Genomic DNA, 25,144 nt, shown 5'->3' on the forward strand with positions numbered 1-25,144 from the left:
TTGTCAATCAGTAGCAACTACTATTTACTCCCAATATACCATCCGAGCGCCGTTCTATAGCGTCAAGTTGACTATCTCCCTAAGATATGGTGAGGGGGGCTTTGGCTAATCATCCGTCGTATTCGTTAACAATTACTAATGGTGACTGCTTGGACTTGGATCGGGCATGTACAATTTTTTTTCCGTCTTGCATCACCTAGTTACGTGGTATTTCCAAAGTAATGTACAGTCTCCTATTACAGCGCCATGCTGATAGAGAGACGTTTAGTTTTCTTATCTAATTAAAATAATAAACTGCTATAACATGTGATGAGTAGCATGATGTAATTATGAGTGATGCATAACTCATTTAGTGCCAGATCTCAAATCAAGAGCGTAGGATGAACGAGAAGAACTGTCAATAATCTCTCCGCCACTCCTTTTAATCGCCAAGTTTTTTGTTTTACACAGTTTTTGTAAGGAGCTTCCCCTATACATGTCAATTCTACTACTGGAGACTGGATTGGAGGCTACGAACTAGATAGTCTGTGTATTATTTTGTCCTCAAAAATCAAACCCAATAATTATTGTATGTGTAATTTCAAGGACATTGTTCGAAAATAATCTTGGGCATGACAATTGTAGAGGACGGAAACAACAACACACTATACCTTGAAAATTTGTAAATCCCCTACTGTGTGAATTGTACGATTCGTGTGCGCGACACCGTGCGATTGCTGTCACTTGTAACGGTAATAGAGCCGCCCTAATGAACGAAGAGGCTTATAACTTTATTCCGTCTCGCAATTACGTTGCCGGTACTTTTTTGCGGTACGACCTGTGCCATTCAACATTTCAACAACTGCCAACATTCGTCATTAGTTAACATTATTCACTCGAATACCTAGTTTTTCACCGTCTGCCTTTTAATGAAATGCTTTTGAAGTAAATGCACCTACTTAAGTGCCATTGTTCTATTAAACGCGTTAAGCGTTCGATTTGCTATGTTCCCTGTAATTAGATTTTGTGAATCATTTTTTATTATTTACCAAAAACAGATACTAAAACTTCTAAACTACAAAAAATCGTAGAACATACTATTGTTTGGGTTCCTCTAAGGTGCTCTATCTCTGAACCACCGCTTGATACTTTATTTTGGGGACACGCTGTATATACATTGATATATATTAACTATAGAAAATATTTTTAAGAATAACCGAAAATGTGTAGCCCTTAATTTTTAGTTCCCAGTTTTTTTTTTTCAAAATAAGCTACCATTACAGATTACTCTAATACGGAAATTATTTACATTTACATCTTATACAAAACAATATTAAACAGACAAAACTTACCTTTTGTCAGTTCACTCAATGGACAATTAAAACTGTTAATCTATGCAGTTCATTATTTCCATAAATTGGGTCATGTGTGCCAAACAAATTGTTCGTAAATATTAAATTCTAATTTCAAATACTTGTAAAAAGATTGTCTATTCCACTCTATTGTCTCTCTACTCCTTGAGAAAATATTGTTAGAATGTACGTATGAATAATAAAACCGGGATTGCCATTTATCCAAATTTTCTGGAAAGGGTGCGTGTTAAAAATGAACATGTCAGTTTCGTGTCTAACAGTCGCCTTAAGACAATATGACAATATGTAAAAAGGTTTGTTGTGAAGCGAGATCTTTTAATCTAAGTAAGAGGTTTATTTGCATATAAATCGTAAACGAATGTTGCCAAATTTTATATTATTTTCGTATATAAAGTATGTGATAAAGACATACATATAAGAACATAACAGATAGACTATATTTTTTTAATAAGTCTCAACGAAGTATTACATTTACATTTTCTACCTGGTTTGTATTTTTGTTTTTAGTAGCAGTAGTTTTTAAACTAAATTTAGTTAAAACGTTAATTTTTTTAAATAATTCTTAATTAAAAAGAACCTACAGAGTTCTATTGGAAAAATTGTCTTTGGAGTTAGTAATTGACATCGATATCCGTTAGATGCTTATCAATTTGACAGGAGATTTCGATTTCGCGCCTAAACTTGTCTCTGCTATTTGAATCTTAGCGTTCCTTATTATTGACATGATCCCGGCGAAGTTTCTCATTTGTCGTGTTTTTACCTCGTATGGCGTATTGGCGCCTTTTTCCTGTGGTTCGAGTCACGTAATACAATCTTCGTTGGGGCCCTTCGAGCGTGTTAAATTATTTACATTGCATGGAAGAATAGGGTGAAGTTACGTGTCCTGTGTGGTTTTCTTATTAAATTGAAATTAGATAAATTGAAATGCTTCAGGGCATGTTTCGTTTTGTGTTTTAATGTGATGAGCCAGTATAAATAATTGTAATAGAAGCGTTAGTTGTAATACAGATTTCATTTTAAATTTAGAATATTTAGTACCGTGAAAAATAATAGACATGTTTCTTAGGATTCTACAGATGCAAGTAAATTATTTAAGTTTTTTACAATTTACATATCATGAATAAAAATTAATTAATTTCCTGAAATGAAAAATAAAGCACTAAGGTCCTAAATCCTTCATTTCGTAATATGTATGATGATGATTGAAACATACATTTTATATAATGCGTTAAATAGAAGTCACATGGATTGCAACGCGATAGTGTGGGCCCATATGAGGCTAAATACAATCTAATATAAAAAAATTCATCCGTTACAGTATAGGTAGAGACTGTATGGAGTGTATCCCTTGTATCCGCCTATGTGGCCGTCCATTTTTCTGGGTGTGTGGGTTATGACCAGCTTCGCCTCACAAGAAACCTTGGTTTGTCAGTGTATTTTATTAGGATAGTTATGTGTCGGGTTCATAATCTGGATCTAATGGAGAGACTATGGGGATATAATGGGTCTACGGGTACCAAGCAAAAACCTGAAGTCTCAAATTTCTGATATTCCGCGCGCAAACTGCAACTTGGTTAGTGAAGCGCCATTGACGCGAGTCATAGATACAGATAATAAATAGAAATTCTATCGAGTTAGACCTATTTGTTTGTACACTGGTTGAGTTCACAAGAGTTGCTTGCTACATTATTAGTTATTAGATCTAGGTCTATATATGTATTGCAGAATTATCGGTATAGGTATTATTGTGTCGTGCTATTATTGGTAACTGTTAAAACACAATAATTGTGTGTAAATAAATAAATAAATCTTTCATAGATCATAAATATTAAAATTATAATTATAAATATTGCACAGAGTATAAGCAAAACAAGCAATTTTCGTTTTAAATTCTAATCTCATTCGAGTATTGGTACAGGAAATTCATACGACAAATAAAATTCCGTAAACTTGATTTCCAAAGGTCCTATAAGGCTTTTATTGTTCGGACGAAGATAAATCAAATAATAAAGGTATATCGAATTACAAGAAATTGAAATGTGTTAATATTGAATTCTTTTCAGTTCGAGTGTTTCCACATACCTATTTTGTTTTGAAAATCAGTCTCTTTTTGTACAATAATTTATTGGTGAAAAATAATTAATAAAAACATATGCTAGACTCTTGATAACTCTGTATCAGAAGCCTATGTCTAATTCCCAGTGATATAAAAATAGAATAAAAAAGATTTGAATATCGCTCGTATGGGGTAGGTAGTAGATAAATTAACCACCATTTTTAAGTAAATTAATTGTATTTTATCGTTTTGTTGCAATTCACATATAATATAAAGAGGTAAACATAATATTTGTATCCAGTACAAAGTCACCAAGCGCACTACGATACCGTTACCTACGATAAAAATGTGTATGCTACACTCGTAAAGATAATACTATTATTAGTAGAAAACTAAGTGCGTACATCACATATACAAATATATCAAATGAAAGCTACATTTCCTATACGACGATTGAAATTTGTATTTAGTGCAAATAGTATAAAAATATGTAAATGTATAGTACAGTTAAATATATAGACTGAAGAGCAAAAGCGTTTACAATTGTTTCCCTGTTTAAACATAATTACGGACGACACAGTAACCGCTCATTACGACAATACATTTTGACGAATGTTTAGAACGTAATACCAATCTTTTCGCGGATATATTATGAGTTTGTAAATGAGTATTACTAACATTGTGTACAAAATAATTACCGTAGAATAAAGAAGACATGCTCTTGTTTTTTGTAGTAATATGTTTGTTATAATTTTGAAAATTACCTAAGGAAAAAAAAAGATAAAACATTCGTAATAGTGCTTTACGACTTTCATCCCTGGGGCAAACGATATATGGATATTTTTTCTTTACGGGTTATTAGCCCTCTAGTGTCTAACATTGTTCCGCGTGAGCAAGACACTTAACGTCCCACAACGCTTTTATTAACAGATGGTATCAACTGTGTAATGTTGTAAACTCGACGAAACGATGTGTTTTCTAAGTCCCCATCAAGCTTTCGTCAACTTACACAAACCAACTATTATCTAAATAAATATATAATAATAATAAATATGATTAAAAAAATTATGTGTTTTTGCAATTTAGTTAAAACTTATTCCTTTTTCTTAAAGCGATAACGTCATATAAATCTATGAACGCACGGAAAAAACATGACGAATTGTCACGTTCCGCCTGAGCCGAGCGTAATATGACTTATTGTCACGTTCCGCTTGAACCGAGGGTGCAAGCGAAAGCGCGGAGCAAGTGTTTGGCTTGTGAGGTGATCTCTCTTCGACTCCATCGTCGAAAAAGAGACGGTGGCAGCGTACAACCTTAACATGAACTTTTTTTGTCAACTGTTTATTAAGTAAAAGTCAATGTGAATTCCATTGTTTATTATTATTAAAAAAAATTAATTAGCGATATAATATCTTACATTATTTTGATTATTACAAAAATTCAAATAGTTAACGAGTATATATATATATATATATTTTCAATTAACTCCTTTGTTTTATATAAAAAAAATGATTCAATGAAATGATAAAAATTATTCAATTCAATTTATAAACGTACCCAATGTTTTCTTATGACGTTAACATGTAAAATTATCGTCCGTAAACCGACTTGGACAACCAAATTGTTTTACGGGTCGTATCCATATTATACGGACGGCATAGTTTAATATTTTTATATACACTATTATTTGTTTGTTACGAGATTGGTTTAATGAGTACAACATTAGAAAGATTGGTCTTCTATCAAGGTAACTCACGGGCTCATACATCCGCCGTCGCCACAGCCAAATTGTTAGAATTAGCCTACGAACTACTGCCCCTTCCACCGTATTCTCCGGATTTCGACCCGTGCGACTTTTTGATTCCAAATATGAATGAAATGTCAATCGCCAGGCAGAAATTTGAGTCGAAGTTATCGCCGTCACTGCTTCCTTCAACCTCTATTTAATAACGTATTCTGAAGCAATTGTGCATTTATAGTTTTACGTCTTTTTGGCATTTTCTAATATCATGCCCATTACAATCTTAGGGGACACAATTTGTAACGCAATATCCCTGTCGGAATGCAGATTTGTAATATTTTTCATTTATCACTGACTGAGAATTTATAACGAAAGACGCATAACGTTCCGTTCGATTGATTTCGTACCCGATGTAATATAACGTATCATGTCACCGCGTATGCAACGATTGACCAATCACAATGAATCTCAATGTTTTAAATTCTCGATAAATGAACTTAATATTAGGTCCTCACATATGAAATTGGCGTTTTGTCGTACTGGCCACTTTGACCTCAGATACCTCCTCTTCGGTTAGGAATTTCAAATTCAAATTTGTACAGCTATTTACTCATGTATTTGTGCTTCGATGACCGTCATTCATTTGTTTTTTTCTGTTTGCGTCACTCATTTTACAAAATGGAAAACTTAAAGCATCGCATTATTTACGAGAACGAGTTCCGCCGTGGCACTAGAGCTGCGGAAACGAAACGTTTTCGTTCTGGAAATTTCGACCTGCAGAACAAGCCCCGTGGACGGCCTGAGACCCAAGTTGATAATGAAGTATTGAAGGCTATTGTGGAAGCGGATCCATCGTAAACCACGTCCGAGTTAGCTGCAGGCTGCGGTGTTAGTGTTAAAACTGTTTTAATTCACTTGAAGCAAATTGGGAAGATTAAAAAGTTTGAAAGGTGGGTACCTCACGAATTGACTGAAGCAAACAGGCAAACGCGCGTCGACTGCTGCGTTACATTACTGAACCGGCACAATAATGAAGGTATTTTAAACCGAATCATTACCTGTGATGAAAAATTGCTCAACGCCACTGCTACTTCACGACAACGCTAGACCACACACTGCACAACAGACGGCTACCAAATTAGAAGAGCTTCAATTGGAATGTCTAAGGCATCCTCCGTACTCCCCGGACCTTGCTCCAACAGATTACCATTTTTTTCGAAATTTGGACAACTTCTTGCAAGGGAAAAAATTTAACTCTGATGGGGCAGTCCAAATCGCCTTCACAGATTTTATTGATTCCCGTCCGAGTGGTTTTTTTAGTAAAGGGATCAATGAACTTCCTATGATATGGCAAAAGTGCATAGAAAACAATGGTTCATACTTTTATTAATTAAATATATTATATTTAAAAATATTCGACTAATTACACAATTAAACACACATAAAACACATATTTTTTTTTATATTTTGTTCCTCCCACACAAAACGCCAATTTCATATGTAAGGACCTAATATATAATTAAAAGGAAAATTAACGACTGGGCGGTATGGTCGAATCACTATAGCCTGCGCCATGGGCGAATAAAAAAATCTCGACTTGAGACGAAATCACTTACCGATCCTTACGTAACGACGAACGAATTTGATCGAATGTCATTCCCATACAAATTCGGTCGCGGGTCGCACCTGTCACAAAGTGAAGTCTCAAGACTTGCCCCCGCCGACCAAATTTTAAGTCCTTTTACCTTTTAAAGTTGTTCAAACTTACTTACATTTGTGATATACAGTAGAACCCGTTTAAGACGATCACGCTTAATAGAATTTCTCGCATAATACGCCACTTTACGCCGGTCTCTGCAACTTGAGACATATTTTCATACATTTATTAACGCTTAATACGATTCCTCATCTCGTTTAATACGCCCAAGCTCGAGCCGAGAGGTCTAACTGACCGCTCTAACGCGAGCCCCCGGACCGCACGTGAAGAACCCGAGATACTGCAGGGTTTTCCTGGATATTCTTCCCTTGATGACAATGTAGCAACGTACAAAATTCAATCAACTGAAGATCTTATTGAGTATGTAAATAACACACAAAACGAGGCCGTAAGTGGTAATGATGAAGACGAAGATGAGTCAACTCCGGTTTTGTCAACGCCCAGGCATTATGAGCTGTTAATGATTTAATACGCTACGAAGCTTCTTTGGATCAAAGCGAAGATGCACTGCAAAATTTGAATTATGTTGAAAATGTTTTAATTGCTAATGCATCTAAATCTTTCTGTCAAACCAAAATAAGTGATTATTTTAAATATCGTAATTATAATTACAATACGTATTCAATATTATTCATAAAAGTATAATTTAATATCTATATATACCAAAATTAGAACATAATACATACTAGCATGTAGTACGTTTTATTTTTTCTATCCCGCATAATACGCTTTCTCGCTTAAGACGTGTTTTTGGTAGGGTCCCTGAGAAATCGTCTTAAGCGGGTTTTACTGTATTTATAACTAGCTGACCTGGGCATTTTGAACCGCCAAACAGTCAATGAATATCGTGTTTACAAATTACCTTTATTATTTTAATATTAAAAAAATATTATATATACTTTTTTTAAGTAACACAAAAAGAAAAAATCGTCAATATTTGACAACCCTTTTTGTTAAAATCTAAATTATACCATTATTCGAATACTGTGGTTATCTTGTCGATTCGAAAACTTTATCATACGTTTTTTGATTAAAGTGGAATTAACCGGGATGAACACAACATTTGACAGTAAGGAAACTCGTGAACATTTTGTAATGGACATATATCCGCAAATTTATTATTTATATATTAAGACGAGAAAATAAAAGCCCAGGAATTGTGAAGAATTTATTTAGTACATAATAATGCGAACTAAAAATAATGTTAAAGAAATAAACTTATATTTGTGAGCTTCACGAAATGAAACTTAAACCTTATATTAATAATATTAATGTTTAAATGAAGACACCTCTGCTGTTATACAAAAACGCTGAAAAATCTTAAAGGATACGTTCGAAAAATACTTACGAAATGCACACATACAAAATTTTTGCGTTAAAGCAACTTTACAATTCAGCTGTTTCTGTTTCCATTTATTCTCAAGAGATGGCGCTGATTTAAATATTATATAGAATGTCATTGTGACAAAACTTGCCGTGTAAAACCAAAAGATGGCGCACTTTGTCTATGATTCGTCTCTATTCCATAGACAACCTTTGACAGAACTTCGACCGAGACCTTTCTACTATACCTCGTAAATTTATGACCACTTTCGTGTATTTTAGTAATCCTTTGTATTCAAATGCAGGCAGAATCCAAAATTATTTTAAGTCAATATGACTTTACAAGCATTTAAGGCTAAGTGTAGCTGTCCCAGTACATAATACTAAAACACTGAATTTGGACAGGTTAGAATAAACACCCTGGCGTTTAATAATTTTAAAAAAATATTACCACAGGTCATCTTATTGACATTAATTTATAATAATATAGTTAACATATCAACTGCTTTAGTAAAATCCTTTCAATGTAATGCTAAAATTACTGGGACGAGCTGAACTAAAAACGATAAGATTTAGCATGGACGGCGATCTGGTCCACGGCGGCGCGGGGCAGCCTTCAGAATGTTGTCAACGCGAAGAATCATCTCAGCTGCTTCGGCGGCTGAGAGCAGCACTTGGCGTTTGACTACATACGATTCTGTTATACCTAACTGCTTCATGTCACCAACGATACCCTTTTCCATATCTGCGGAAGAAAAGTGGGTAAAAATAGTATCTTTTCTTTGGTTTACTCAAACAAATAGTGTTTAAATACGCGAAAATTATATCTGTACGAAGCACGAAATTTTCAAACAATTGTTAATCATAAATTTGAATTACGTAATATAAGCCCCAGATTTATGCAAATCTAGACATTACAAATTATTGTCCTCTTAATAGAGTAAACTGTCTTATCTTTTCTGTTCTTAAGACAATTTAAAGGAGAACTATTTCAAAAATACAATATGAATTCTAAATTCAAAACAAATTAAATTAAAAAATTCTAATTTTAAAATTAACCCGTTAATGGAAAAAAGCTACCGAACCATCATACATTATTTACAATTCTAAATTCAAAATTAATATAATAACATTACGTCAAGAGTCTAGACTGTTCTAATTTCAAATTTAATCTGTTAATTGAATAAACTTATTTTTGTAACCTCAACCGTCAGAACATTATTTATAATTCTAGATTCAAAATTAATATAATTGCATCACGTCAAGAGTCTAGACTGTTCTTAATTCAAAATTAATCTGTTAATCGAATACTTATTTTTGAAACCCCAACCGTCAGAACATTATTTACAATTCTAAATTTAAAATATATGCCATCATCAAATTCCTTAACACACCTAATCCCATAGTTTTTTCTCCTTGTGCATGTTTCGCTCTGAGCCGTGCAATCAGATCAGCACTGTCATAACCGGCATTGTCAGCAACAGCTGCCGGCAGACGCCGCAAAGCGATCGCAAACGCTTCAGCTGCGGAAGCCTCCTTTCCAGCGATACGGGTCGCGGCACGGGACACCGCTTCGGCCATAAACATTTCACTTGCACCTGAAAATCGTACGTACATAGTAAGTCATACATAATATACAAGAAGGCTCAAACATTTACGAAAGGAAAAAATCAATAAAACTTATTTCTTGCTCTTGTTACGAAGACGGGTCGACTGCAATGTTTCTAGATTTTTCTACTAGTTAGAGAACTTTTCAGCAGGCTGTAATTTGATTTCTGACCGTTTCAGGAGAGGATCAATCACATATTAGAAAATCGTAATTTCCATAATGTTGAAACTGAAGCTAAACCTTACCTGAACCTTAAAGCTGAAACCTTTTTTTAGTCGGTTTCAGAACATGTGTAGTAGAGTAGTGCAGTTTTCAGGAGACCCGTTTTCAGGCGTTTTCAGGCCTAGGTATACCCCTTTGATGAAGGAATATTCTAGACCAAACTTTCTAGGTGTGAGACAAGGACGACATGATACGAGAGAGAGAGAGAAGGAAGATCGGAACTTTCTCGAAACTACATTGAGCACTCTAGAACGCCGTACGACAAGGACGGAGCAACGTGCGAAAGAGACAAAGAGTGCGGACGTTCTAGAATTGCGCAATCGCTACTCAGTAGCAAGCCCGCCTAGAGAGTTCTCGAATATTGTTTAGAATTATTCCCAGGGATATATAAGCGAGCCGAAACGCGACTAGTCACCTTTAGTTTTGAATGCGATAACACGAGAAGAACACCGAAGCGATAAAGTGAATACAAGTGATAAAGTACAGTGTGAAGTGTGCATAAGTGAAGTAATTAGTGACTGTGTTTTTGTGCGTGTTATAAGTGCATTTCTGCGATTGATTTGTGTCCATAAATTCCACATTGATTTTTCAAGAAATAAACCCTTGAATAAATCCACGGCATTTTCTATCCGATCCCCTAGCTCGTAACACTATTATTGTATTATTTTTTGCCCTGCTATTCTGTTCTAATGGTCAGTGTTGGCTTACTGCGCCTCTCAACCGTTCGGTCACGCATTCTAATCACAGGTACTATAAATATTATAGATAAATATAGATAGATAAATATTATTATATTGATATAACATACCTCCTCCATATATAACTTTAGGCTCCTTAACAGTAGCTGCAAGTACACACAAAGCATCGTGAAGGGAACGCTCAGCTTCATCAATGACCTGTTGAGTGGCTCCACGGATCACGATAGTACAGGCCGATCCCAGTTCGACACCCGAGAACCGAATCAGGCATTCATCACCGATCAGAACCTGGAAATATTTAAGTAATCCTTAGATTCAAACTAAGGGCTAAGCAATTCGCGGTCAAGCATAGATAATCGTATTCAAAAACATTGAAGTCAAATGTCAGTCACTCTATTGTTTTTGGTAAAATTACCGAATTTTTTACTAATCTGTGAAATCAAATAAAAACGTAAACGTTCTTTGCTAATCATATTTTAATCTGAAAATGCAAAACGCGAGTTCAAAACTCTAATGAAATTTCAAGTTCAAGAGTAGTTTTTAAATAAAGTATAATTTTAATTTAAAGCTTATTAATTGTAATCTCTGGCCGGTGTTACGTTAGTACAAATTGCTAAGTGATCAAATACAGAACACTAATCTCTTACAGGACACATTGTCGTCCCTTATTAATTACCACAGTTTAAAATCAGCAGAATTTACCAAATTTCATCCAACCCTATACTAAAGTGTTTCATTCCGTAGAATTCTGACATTTCGTAAGTGTTGCTACTAAAAAAGTACTCCACCGAAACAGGGACAAAATTTAGGGCAATAGAATATAATGCTACGTATTTTTTGTTTTACCTACAAAAACGTAAATCTTAATATTTACTTACTCAAGTGACCTAATGCAAGAATAACAAATATATCAAAGTCAAAAATAATTTATTCATATAGGTAAGACAATGTACGTCAAAAAAAAAATTTTTTTACATTTACTGCCAGTTCTCAAATCAAGGGCGTAGAACGGAAGAAAAGAACTGGCAATAAACTCTCCGCCACTCTTTTTAATCGCCAAGTTTTTTGTTTGTTTTACACAACGTTTGTAACGAGCTGCAACCATCACACCATGTTCCACATGACATCTTAACTAATAAATAATAATAAAATAAATATTTACAAAGAATTGTCTCAGATTGTCAAAAATCCTCTATCAGCAAGAGGCATGGTGAAATAGGAGCACGCACTTACATTTTCGTGGGAACAACACGCAAATACATAGTCGAAAATAACTAACATTACCGCATGCACGAATTCAAATACAACCAGTCACCACAAGTAGCACCCGTTCACGAGTATGACTTGAATAGTGTAGTAATTGACTTGAGTAGTAATTGAATTTCACGCTATTTCGTTTACTACAAAATAAATTAAATTTATACTTTAGCCTCAATAACACGTGGTAATCATGATATTGAATTGAAGCTTATATGACACGTTTGTCGGTTTACCATAGCAGTGCCATCTATTGATGGTATGCTACTTACTCAATCCAGACGAGAAGTATCGACATTTGATAGAATCTTTTGGAGTGAACAGATAATTGTGACTGTCAATTAATTATAGACAAATAATTTGCAATAAAATAAAATTGCGACTATAATTAAAGATCTAAGCTATCCTATCTCTTAAGTTGGACCAGACTGCTCACGGTGTGCCAATTTAATTTAAAATGGGTTAAGTAGTTTAGGAGTCCATCGCGGACAAGCATCGTGACAGGAGATTTATATATATTAAGATTTGCTGCGAACATTACTGTAGCAAGGAGTAAATCAAAGCTGGCAGCCAGATGTTGTTCCAGGAAATAGTCAGAGGGGGAGGAGATAGCGGATCGGTGAGTCCCCCTACCAGCGTAGTGGTTTTTATTATTGGAAAATCAATTTACACTAGGTACAACGTTTAAGTGACACGGAGAGTGTATCGTTCCGAGACCGGTAATCTGACCGAGAGGTTCAATGGACAACACTAAGCACCAACTAACCAACTTCCAACTAACATTATTAACAAAACCCAAACATTAGGTAACACATATTAGGATACCTGTTCAATGACTTTGCAGTGTCCCAACTTGACTTTATCAGGAGAATCGAATGTGGAGACAATTTCACCACCGGTGACAAGTGCCAATCTTTCAATTCCATCGAAGTCAGCATGCTCGATCGCCATGACACCTGCATCAGCGAACAACTGCTCCGGGTAATTGTAGATTAGCTGCCTGAAAATAAACATTTACATTAGGGCTACAGATATCCATATTAAAAAAAATACTATGACAATATACAAAGTCAAAACAGATTACATTGTTAAACAAAATATACCAAACATGAAAAATATGAGTCAATTTACTTATTATTTGATAAAGAAAGAAAACTGAAAGTAAATATTAAACAAATTACAACTAAAGAAAACACTTTTATATTATAAACTTATAATTATTTCACATATTATAAGTTTATAATAATACATAGCTTCAATCCGTTAAAAAAGTGTTTTCTTTAAATGTGTAAAAGTTATGTTAATAAAAGTCAATACTAAATTATAACTAATAACTGTCTTTTAAAGAGAAAAAAAGTTATTGAATAAATAAAAAGTTCTCGCGTTTCGTAAAATAGTTCCTCAAAACCTCTCCAGTGGAAACTGTCAACATCTTCATAATTTGTATTGTAACTTGCTATGAGGCACATGAATCAATACGGTGGACTTATAGAAATTAATTGGAGCAAAAATAGGCTTTATATCCCATTAAGAATAGCGTTAATGACTATTTTTGAAATAAACTGTATAACAATTAAAATATTGGTACTGTTTAAAACTAAGGAATTTCAAAACTTTTTTTTATATGTGTGTCTGTATATTAATGATTTGAGTTGTCACATTGGCAGTTAAAAGATGTGGAGGAAGGATCTGCAAACAGTCTAACCACTGTCTAGCTGGCCTGAAGAGCAAAGCTAAGACAGATGGAGAAGTTGTATATCCATAGTAATTGGTATAACTTCGTTAGAGATTCAGTGTATGGTGCCATCATACTGTTTGTAGTCTGTACACATATTGCACTGCATCCCTCTAACGCAACACCATTATAAAAGGAAGCAGACAACGGACACTCAATGCTTTGATCGGATACCTCACATCAGACCATCATTTCCTCAAATTAGTAATAAGTCTATAATACAGATTACTCCTTTAGGGCCGAAACATTATTGTTAAGTTAATTTTTTTTTGTTTTTTTTTTGGATTCACAGCTAGCAATCACTTAATTAACCACAGATTGTTGTTACAGCAAGACACAAAAACAATAGTCTTAGCTTAGTCTGGACTCTGGCTATTGTTACTCCATAACTTTACCAGTTTGTTAACTTAAATAGCAATCACATATGCAAATTTTATTTATGCAAATATGCAAAACTTGAAATAAAATTGTACATGTAACTTATACAAATTGTATGCATTGAAGCTGTGAAGTAATATTGATACAAATAGTTTTAGTAGGATATTATATATTGCTAAAAGTGTATATCCTATTTGTTTCAGTTTTATCTGTGCTTATTTAAAGTTATTACAATACAGGTGCATAATATGTAATTAGTGTTCGAATTATTTTTCTCTAAATAAAATTGATGTAATAGAGATGTCGCAGTAAAGTAGTTAAATCAGAGAGGCAAACGAATCTCTAGACAGTTAATTAAAGATTGATATTCGATCAAGTCGCTAAAGTTCCGTCAGACAAGTGATGAACGAAACGTTTAACGAGATTCGAGAGTTTAACTGTTTGTAAAGAAGAGTGTTGTTAATATAATTTTATGAATTTTTATAAATGAATACAAAAATAACAAACCTGTTAATGAAGACATTGCACTTGTGAGCCAGAATCTTGTTGACTTTGTCCTTCATTTTCTCCTTCTCAGCTACTTCAAGTTCAGCGATTTTCGCCATAGAATCCACTTTGATCGTTGAACCGAAAACTTTGATTTTATCTGTGTCCATAGGTGTGTTTGCAATTAATATATTCGCATTCTCAATGCGTTTTGGCTGATGTACTCCAACCTGAAATTTGTAAGTAACATTGTACACTGGATTCTATTGTGTGCAAAAAACATTTGTTTCTATCGGTTTCCTCAAACCGGCAATTCAAGTCCCAAGACTCGACATGTCAGACTGGTGTATTTAAAATTGATCAAGCAACAGATGCAATCCGAGGCCAAGACTTAGATTGGGTTGTAGCTCCAATATACAATTACTACTATGTATGTATTTTTGGATATGAGGCATGTGGCAACAATGATTTTGCTTTAGACCATAGTAAATTTAAGTAGATTTCCTTATCGATATAGCACCATTGTGCATATAGAAATAATTTTTACAATAGTAATAGAATTGGCACTGTTAGATGACAGTCTATATCACTATTCACTTTACTAAGTAAATACACTTCTGTAGCTTTGAAATGATTGAAAGAGAAGTATTGGATAATGGTGGCGAGAATGAGAGACTAGTGGAAGAATTTGGAGGATGCCTTCACTCCATCTGATATGGACTTAATGTAATCCTATTTATGTACTATACTATACTCTATTTATATTTTATTTCTTATACGGAAGTATGAATAATGTAAGAGAGACTGACATTGTATACATACATACCCATTAAGCAAAGATACTGTAAATGATGCAAGCAAAATTATGCAATAAAGCCTTACCTTCTTATTCAATAGAAATCCCTCATCCAGGAAGGATTCTTCGAGAACACCCCCAGAGATCTTGATAATTTGAATTGCTTTCAAGTTGCCAGAACCTTTAAGCCTTAATACTGCATCAACTGCTAATTTTGTGAAATGCCTGGAATAAGGTAAACATGAATTGTAATTGCTAAGACTTCAAATAACCTGTCATGTCTCTATGATAATGTGTTAACATTTTTCTACTAACACATATAATCGAGCCTGAAGATCAGGGATTGATTTCTTTTACACAATTAATGTTTCAACTTAGTACAGAAGTGGTACGTAATCATAAAAAAACAATCCATTTAATTTTTTTCTTCTAAGAATCAAGTTAGCTTTGTTGTTTCAAGGCTAACACACAAAGTACATCTAAAAAATTCTTATAAATTAAAAACAAAGGAATACACAGAAATATGTATGCCATAAAGTTCTGCACCAGTCACAAGTCACTTTAATATTATGATATTCACTAAGATGGCTGATGGATGATGTCTTTGCCGTCTAAACAAGTTTAGATTTAAAAATTCAATATTAAGGTTAATTGTCTGATTACTTACTCTTTGTGATTGGAAAGAATCTTGGAACTCAGTGTAGTACGGGCAATATTTTCCAAGTCAGCTCGTAATGCTGCATCATTTAAGTTCTTGCCATGATCAAAGCTAGCATCTGAAAGGGCTTGTTTGGCAGCATCAACAGCAATGCGCCAACCTGCTATTATTGTTTGTGGATGCAATTTCTGTTCAACTAGTTTTTCCGCTTCTCGAAGAAGTTCAGCAGCTGCAATATATTTAAGAAATTATTATGATATTCAAAATCAACTATCCTGAGTCAATTTAGCTTTAAACTGTACCAAGCACAGTAACTGATGTTGTTCCATCTCCAACTTCATCATCTTGTACTTTTGACATATCAACCAGAATTTTTGCCGCAGGGTTGTCTACACCCACTGATTTAAGAATAGTAGCACCATCATTTGTAACCTCTATCTGCAAAAATCAAATTTATAAGCAACTAAAAGTCACAGTTACTAAAATCAATGTTTTATTTCATACCTGACCAGCGTTTCTACCATAAGAGACCAAGATTTTGTCCATTCCTTTGGGGCCAAGAGTGCTTTTAACTAAATCACCAATAGCAATGGCACCAATAAAGCTGGACATCCGAGCTATCTCACCCTTTTCTTCTTCTGCTTCATTCTTCAATATTCTGATGGGATTAAGTGAAACCTGCAAGTATTCATTTAAAAATTTAATAATTTGTGAACATGTGCAAGCGAATACAATGGCCTACAGAAACAACATTTCACAGCTAATTGCGGAAAAAAGTACGAAATCTTTACAATTTCTTTATTAAATCATAGAATTATCTTATTACCCACCATATTGAAGTTTTTCTTTTTCAATTTATTTATTAAATATCCTTTGAATTAAAACTGAAAAGTAACCAAAAATTGTCACGAGAGAAACACCGCAAATCTGAACCACAGACTCTTATTACAAGTACGGTACACATATTTTTAACAGAATAAGGTACCCATTGTTATTTAACAGTATTATCTGTAGGATAGAGTTTAGTCTATGGTATGCAACGGCATTGTGACTAAATAATCTAGAGTCTGTGCTCGTAGTCTGAGTAATTTTTACGTCATCCTAATTTTCTTGAATATTGAGGAAAATATTTGTTGTTGTAGGTGCTTTTATACATTTGCCATCCAGTCATATCCGTGATTAAATAAGCAACGACAGCTAAATCTGAAAGATTACATTGTTTCAATACATCCGTACGTAGTTTGTTAATCATGGAAAACCAAGGCACCTCCGGACCGAGAGTAAGCGATAAACGATTAGCTCAGACACAAGCTCAAGTAGATGAGGTCGTTGGTATTATGCGTGTAAATGTCGAGAAAGTGTTGGAACGCGACCAAAAGTTGTCAGAACTGGACAATCGTGCAGATGCTCTACAACATGGAGCGGCGCAATTCGAACAACAGGCTGGTAAGCTTAAGAGGAAGTACTGGTGGCAAAATCTTAAAATGATGTTGATAATTGGTGCGGTGGGAGCTGTCCTCCTCATTATTATTATTGTGTGGGCCACATCGGGTTCAAGCTCACCCTCTGCTCCACCGCCAGTCAATCCATCTCCAGAGACACCATCAGGACGATAATTTTTCAGGATCCCAACGTTTTACTAAAGGGGCTCTTCCATAGGTTGATGTAAATAGTGGCATTCACTAAGAACCAGCCCATACTCAATTTGTAACACATTTTCTAATATATTTGCCACCTTCAGCTAATGTAAGATTGTTATCAACTTCTTACTTGAGAGTCATCTACTCCCTATTCTAATTACTATGAATTATCTAATTACGAGACAGTGTTATTGTTATAGATAAAAGCTAAAAAAAGGGTTTAGTGGATCTTTAGATTATCTATCAATAACAATGTTCAGCAAATAATAAATAAGTATATTGCTATTATTATGGTAATTCAGGAGCCACTTTAGTTGATTAAAACCACTTTATACATGTAATTGACTGATTGTAATGAAACTATTTTGTAAAGAATATACCCTTCATATAAATAACTGTTGCACATTTACTATAAATTTTAAAATGTTTTGATATGTCGTTTAAATTATATGTCTATAGACAGCCAGTGTTGAAATTGTTGATGTTGCTTTAAATTGATGTAGTATTTATAAGAATGTATATTGAGTGGTATTATAGAAAAAAAAATTGTATTTACACTGGAGGGTTATAATGTTTTTTTGAGAGTAGTGTCTGGGCCAAACTCAATCAAACAACTTATTTCTATTGTTTCAAATGTACATAATAACCTTTCAGGAGATCACAGATGTTTTGATGTTACTTATCTTTGATGACACAATTTTATGCACAAAAATGTTTTTATATCAAAGCACAAATACAGTCTATTTATTTGTAAGAATGTTTTAAGTAAATATGAAATGCATAGATTATATTCTTTGGTGCAAACAGGTTTTATATATTTTATAATGAAAAACTTCTATTGTATTTGCTAGTTTGTAAAAAATTAAGAGACAGATTTAAACTGAAACATACTGACTGAGTCAATTAATTTTAAATAGTACCAAGTACTGTTAATTATATAGATATAAAAAATCTAACGTTTTCTATGCATTTTTATAAGAAACACATAAGGGGACCAATAGATTACTATAGAAAATTAGACCACAGTTTAATCTTCTGCCTATTGTTGTTCTAATCCAATCTTTGTAAACTTATACTGTTAAAGGCAAAATAAATGTATTATTCTTAGATGTTATTTTACTCTTGAGATAAGATATACACTTTAGAATTGATAAGCGATGATTAATATTAAAACAATGAAATGTATATTACTTAACCTCTCTATATGGTTTTATATTTAAATCAATTTAACCCAATTTGTGTACAGGGCTTAAAGAAAATGGCCTATGAACAAGAGTAAGACCAGTTTTTCACATTTAAAATGTAACCTCAAATTTTGTAAAGAAAAAAGGACTGTCAAATGCGCTTATTTTTTACATATGAACAACAGACAATTGAAAGGAAACTGCATTTTTGTCTCAATATGTTCCCTCCTATTAGGCAAAAATTAACATGAAAGTTGTTTTTTTATAGGTATGTACATTCCTAACAATACCAGTTGCATTTATCTACGTAATACGTATTTATGACAACTTTTAATATTTTGTTTACCTCCACAATCAAAGTTAAATAATAAAATATTTGCATTGCATATCGTGAGATTTGTAATTCAAGAATATTGGGTGCGATTACGGAAGAGATCTGATGTTTCGGTCTATTTCATAGAAAGGTCATTATCCGCCACACACTGACCTTCAATGACTAAAGCTAGTTTTCCTAAACTCATTTTTGTTCAGTTTTTTTTTAAATAGAAAAGTAGGCTCAGCTTAACACAGCCATGGATATTTAGGTCTAAGGCATGCCGGTTTCCTCACAATGTTTTTCTTTGCCGTAAGAGCGATTCTTAAAGCATTTATTGAAATATGTCCATTAGGTGGTGATTTGAATTTAAAATCTCAGTGTTAAGAGTAGTACGTCGCGCTCGTCCGCATATTATTATTTCGGGTACAAATTCGGGCAAGTTAATGATCGGAGATAGTTTTCAGAAACATTTAAAAAATTTGTACTAAGGATAACCCTCTCGATTGTTAGATTTATAAAAAATCAAGCAACACATGTAATGTTTCTGTAAAAGCTCTATTACCTCTAAATACACTGCGGGATTGTATTCCTAGTTTTAGGTGCTCAAAATATTGTTTTGTAAGTACAGGTAATATAACGGAATAAAAGTATAAATAATGCACAACTATGCAAGCGATTAGTACATATTTTACTTTCATGTGTTTTATTGCTAGTTACTACAGTGCGTGTCTGTACGAGGAAATAACATTCATAACGGGTATGTATATTTCATACACAATCGAACGTATTCGTAGTTAATAAAGTGTTTTTGTAGCTTTCAATAATTAGCTAAAATTCTAGTCCTTAAATTTAAATCAGGAAAGCGTACGTGGGTAGCACTGAAAATGTTTAGAACTGGCCAATTAGAAACATTGGTAACGAAAACTTTTTTGAATGTCAATTTTAGAACTCTTTGGTAACCTAATGTAGTACATTGCATTCATTTAATATCATACATACAACACTTGTTACACGTGAAAATGAACCTAACGCGAGATAATTTTCGGTCAATGATTTATTATGACTTTGGTTGTGGGTTTACTCAAGAACAAACCTATGAAAGATTGTGATAAGCATTTCTTATTGAAACCCCCTCCGTGCTACTATTTACTAATTGGTTTAACGAGTTTAAGCGTGGACGTAGCAATCTCAATGATGATCCGCATGAGGGACGTCCTTTAACAGAGACTACTGAAGATAACATCAGTTCTGTTCGACGCCTGATAGAGGAAGATAAAAGAGTGACCGATCAGCAGATACAGGCAAGCCTAGGCATTGGTATGAGTCAAGTTCAAAAAATATTACGCGAACATTTAGGCATCAGGATCCTTTGTACCAGATGGATTCACCATTTAAGGTCGACCAAAAACACCTTAGCATGGTCTGGTGTCACCAAATGTTAGATAGGTAAGTTGAACGGCGGTGACTCAATTGCTGTATTTGGGATCGTCACAGATGACGAAAACTGTATATATATTTTTACGAACCCGAAACCAATTGGCCAACTTTTTGGACTGGATGATCGGCCAACTAAGGTAAAGATAGGAAGAAGGAAAGGAAAAAAGATGATTGCCTCATAGCAAGTTTGAAGATTGGTCGGCAAATGACCTCATTTCGCGACAGTTGTGCTGAATGAAAGGACACTTACTGCAGACTGGTATGTCAATCGCTGTTTGCCTGTTCTCTTGGAAAAAAATCGCCAGCAGAGCCCTCGAAGCAGGATAATTCTTCACCACGACAATGCTTTAGCGCATTCCGCAAAACGGACTGTTGAATATTTGACTATGGCAGTGCTTTTCTCAGTGCTTTTCTAAGTTCTTTCTACAATAAGCACTTTCTAAACATGTTCAGTGTTACCTAGGAATCTTTAAGGAACATATACCGTTATGCATAGGAAACGTTATTGTATCTGTGCGTTATATTTTTCAATATTTTTAACTGTAGAGCGATAGAGGAGCCTGGATCAAGATTTAAAATAAAAAATGTGACGCGGCCGGCGGCGAGCTAGTAGATGTTATTATAAAAAACGTATATTTGTTTATTGTGACAGCTGGTAAATATGTTGACACTTGACAATACTTGGCTCTGAAATGCAAAACAGTTGACGCAATTTAACTTCGACATTAAAACTTTTAAGCAATATCTCAATTAGCAAGAATGTTTAATTATAACTTTTATTCTCGAGAATTGTTCCACTACTTCTACTATTTCTTAGTTATCCATTACTTATCTAAATTATATGTCGTGTGACGACATTGTAATAAAATAAGAAGAATTTTCGCATTTAATTAAGTAAGGCGTAGGACGTATACGCAGAGAGGACAGCACACCATTTATGGACTGTTACCGATAAGTATTGCGTCTATAAAACCCGCTCGAATTAATTGGCGGTGTCATTCACCTGTACTCATTGTTATTAGAACCTCGTTTGGCCAATACATTTTTAATTTATAACCAGTTCATGACTCATTACATTAAGCTTAATTTCCGGCATTATGTTTAGAACTTTTAATCTTTAACGTGACAGTTTTCTGACTACATTTTTGTATATACAATTACATTAAAAGACGGATAAACTCAATATTGTCTTAACCAAGATCCTCACTGCACTTTACCATTTAAAACGCCATATCATATGCCATCAGTTCGTACACGAATGTTTTGTTGCTTATTCGACTACAATTTTACCTCCATATTGTATTTTTATTATTAAATATTCAAAATAAGCACTGGCCTATTCGTTTTTTTCCGTGTAATATATGTCCTATTTTACAGATATAAACATAATAACAGTATTTACTAACGTTTTAAGTGTTTTTCAGAAATTACGTGGGCCATAAAACCTTCAAAACAAAAGCAACTGCGTCACTCCGACCACAATTACCATAGTTGTCTACAATGAGGTTGCCTAGCAACAAATTTATTGAGGGGAAAATCTATAAATACATAAGTGTAAAACCACTTATTTATTTTGAGTTTATTTTACCGGTACCAGCTACGTCATTTTATTTTATTAATAAAATGTGAAAACTTTTAACTTTAAATAGCAGATGTCCTGTCGAGAAAAAAATGTCAATGACCTCATTGTTTATCACTTTCATCACATTCCTGGCTCGCATCGTGCCTTGAATTATTGCTGGCTGCTATTTTTACTCGTGATCAGACGTTTAACTAACATAAACTAGTATTCTGATTGTAAGACCGTAGTGTTTTAACAACAATTTGAACAAAATTATGTACTACAGAACTAGCTTAGCGAAGCTCTTATTTTCGACATTATATAATAACTTATTATTAAAATCTAATTAATGTTTGAAGGTTCTGCTCAACACTATTATAAGTTTGGCTTGCAACGGCTTTGCCGAGCTCCAGGTTATCCATCTAAGAGCCTTCGCGGTACTCCTCGATGACCAGGCCGTTGCAGCCTCATACCCCATATAATTTTCACGATATCAATTCGTGATGACTTCGACTCCTAAACACTCGGTACCCTCAGTTGACGCTCAGAAAGAGTTTTAATTTAGAAAAGAAATTATTAGAAGATGATCGACACGTCCATCGGATCCAAAGGATCTTAGTGGAAAAAGAAAGCAGGTGTCAACACGCAAATGTCCTCTATATTTATAAAAATTAAAACGATATTTTAACACCATCCATCCAACCCCGCTTACTCAATACTATAATTTTTTTATTGTAATAATTATGTACTCAGTGCTAACTCGTAATGGAACGTTATAAAATATGTATCGTATTAAGATTACTATTTTTAATTAATAAAAAGTTATCATAATTAAATGTATTAAATTAGATAAGGTAGACAAGAATTGCAAAAATACATATTACCCATAGTTATTAAGATAAAACTAAACAGGGAAAAAAGGATATTGTTAAGAGTATGTAAATCTAAGCCATAGATTATATCTTTTAAAATTGATAGACTATAAGTCAAGTATATCCCGGAACTCCTTTGATAAGTCAAGTGCATATATTAATTATATAATATTGTTTCTTATGTTTCGGGATACACCTGTATTGTGGAATCCCTTGAACGAGGTCCAAATCTAAAATAAGATATTTCTAAATACATTTCTTTTATGATATTGGACATTAAAATATAAAAAGTGGAAGTACCCAAAATGCGTTAAAAATGTTTTATGTCCCTCATGTTTGTTAAAAATTATATGTATTTATATTACAAAAAGAATTCAGATTCAATCGACAAACATATTCGTGTATTGTCGTCTTATACAAGTTAAATATTGAAATTTAGGTAGTAAAAATCAAATAAATTTTGGCGCCTAAATCGAAGGAATATTCTCTATATTTAAATTTTAAACTGTCGCATCAGCGGGTCCGAATTTTACAAGACATTTATTTTAGATGTACCACAGAGCACAAATTAAATACGTCAAATTGACTAACCTTTTAAAATCTATTCTGAATGTTTTTTAAAATATTCTAAAAAATTGCTCATTGTCTTGATTATATTCTGTGTCAATCTAGGTTATCTAGACAAGTCTGTAATGATACGGTTCGCTATTTACAATGCATAAGCGGTGCATTGTAAATTGTTACATTGAAGGTCATTTGAACGTTCATGTAACTATGCGGACTTGATTTTTAATTTAACTGCAAAATCAATTTTTCTTACCTAAATACATTTCATGATATAAAAATCACCGGTCATTATTCAATAAAGATTATTTTTTAATAGAATAGGCAAACGACAAACTCTTATCTAATAACACGGCCCATGGTCAGTCACAATACCAGTCGTCTCGTGGGTGCGTCACCGCTTTAACTTAGATACCGGCAAACATCTTGAACAAATGTGCTTGCCTACGCAGAAGCGATTTTGAGGTATCAATAGGAAGGGGGGCGGCGGAAGAGTGACGTGTCGATTGCGTGATTGGTAAAGCAGTTGAGGTTTGTGTCCCACACTCTTTTCGATGCGCAAGCTCACTCCCTTGTTTAATGCTCAAGTTGCCGGTATCTGTAGTATTTTTTTTATTAAAATATTCGTACAGCTACTTATTAAACACTATTCAAACAATAACATTATACACAAAAGCCAAAAACGGAATGCACACAACATAAACATAAAGCAGTTTTACCTATTTATACAAAAAAATATAACAAACACATTCATAGTAAATTCTAAATTATAAGTTCTAAGATTCATTGATGATTATAATAAAAATTTAATATAAAGGAAGAATAACAAAGCCATTATTAATAAAAGATTTTATAAGCATTTTTAGTCACATTTAATATTAGGTCCTTACATATGAAATTGGCGTTTTGTATGGGAGGAACAAGAAGTCGAATATTTTTAAATATAATATATTTAATTAATCAAAGTATGAACCATTGTTTTCTATGCACTTTTGCCATCTCATAGGTAGTTCATTGATCCCTTTACTAAAAGAACCAGTCGGACGGGAATCAATAAAAGCTGTTTTGGACTGTCCCATCCCCCAGAGTTAAATTTTTTCTCTAGCAAGAAGTTGTCCAAATTTCGAAAAAAATGGTAATCTGTTGGAGCAAGGTCCGGGGAGGATGCCTTAGACATTCCAATTGAAGCTCTTCTAATTTGGTAGCCGTCTGTTGTGCAGTGTATGGTCTAGCGTTGTCGTGAAGTAGCAGTGGCGTGGAGCGATTGACCAGCCTAGGTTGTTTAGCCTATTCCATCATGGTTTGCAATTGCTGACAATAGACATCAGCCGTAATAGTCTGGCCAGATTTTAGAAAACTGCAATGAACAATACCGGCACTAGTCCACCAAACGCTTACAAGTAACTTTTTGGGGTTAATTTTCGCTTGGGGCAGGATTTGGCTGGCTGACCAGGATCCAACCATTGCGCTGAGCGCTTCCGATTATCGTAAAGAATCTATTTTTCGTCACAGGTAATGATTCGGTTTAAAATATCTTCATTA

General features: G+C 33.8%; 2 protein-coding genes across 2 annotated transcripts; one reads left to right on the top strand and one right to left on the bottom strand.

Annotated features, from left to right (window-relative positions):
- Positions 1-8,021: 8,021 nt before the first annotated feature.
- Positions 8,022-17,003, bottom strand: LOC123714945 (T-complex protein 1 subunit beta). Its single transcript, XM_045669643.1, has 10 exons — positions 16,859-17,003; positions 16,533-16,706; positions 16,331-16,466; positions 16,038-16,257; positions 15,457-15,595; positions 14,596-14,804; positions 12,801-12,975; positions 10,829-11,006; positions 9,584-9,787; positions 8,022-8,934 (listed from the first exon to the last, which is right to left on the bottom strand). Exons 1-10 carry the CDS (start codon positions 16,859-16,861, stop codon positions 8,762-8,764), a joined length of 1,611 nt encoding a protein of 536 aa, XP_045525599.1. The 5' UTR covers positions 16,862-17,003; the 3' UTR covers positions 8,022-8,761.
- Positions 17,004-17,079: 76 nt separating this feature from the next.
- On the top strand, positions 17,080-18,775 carry LOC123714946 (synaptobrevin-1-like). The gene has a single exon (XM_045669644.1). The coding sequence runs from the start codon at positions 17,279-17,281 to the stop codon at positions 17,642-17,644; it is 366 nt and encodes a 121-aa protein (XP_045525600.1). The 5' UTR covers positions 17,080-17,278; the 3' UTR covers positions 17,645-18,775.
- The last annotated feature ends 6,369 nt before the right edge of the window (positions 18,776-25,144 follow it).

This window comes from Pieris brassicae, chromosome 10 (genome assembly GCF_905147105.1).
Source record: "Pieris brassicae chromosome 10, ilPieBrab1.1, whole genome shotgun sequence".
NCBI lineage: Eukaryota > Metazoa > Arthropoda > Insecta > Lepidoptera > Pieridae > Pieris > Pieris brassicae.

Bases quoted from the DNA above. Each gene is read 5' to 3' on its own strand.
- LOC123714945 (XM_045669643.1), bottom strand. The intron at 11,007-12,800 runs GTATCCTAATAT...AAATATTTCCAG, and splicing joins ACTGCAAAGTCATTGAACAG to GTTCTGATCGGTGATGAATG. The intron at 9,788-10,828 runs GTATGTTATATC...TACGATTTTCAG, and splicing joins TAAAGTTATATATGGAGGAG to GTGCAAGTGAAATGTTTATG.
- LOC123714946 (XM_045669644.1), top strand. From the start codon at position 17,279: ATGGAAAACCAAGGCACCTCCGGACCGAGAGTAAGCGATAAACGATTA.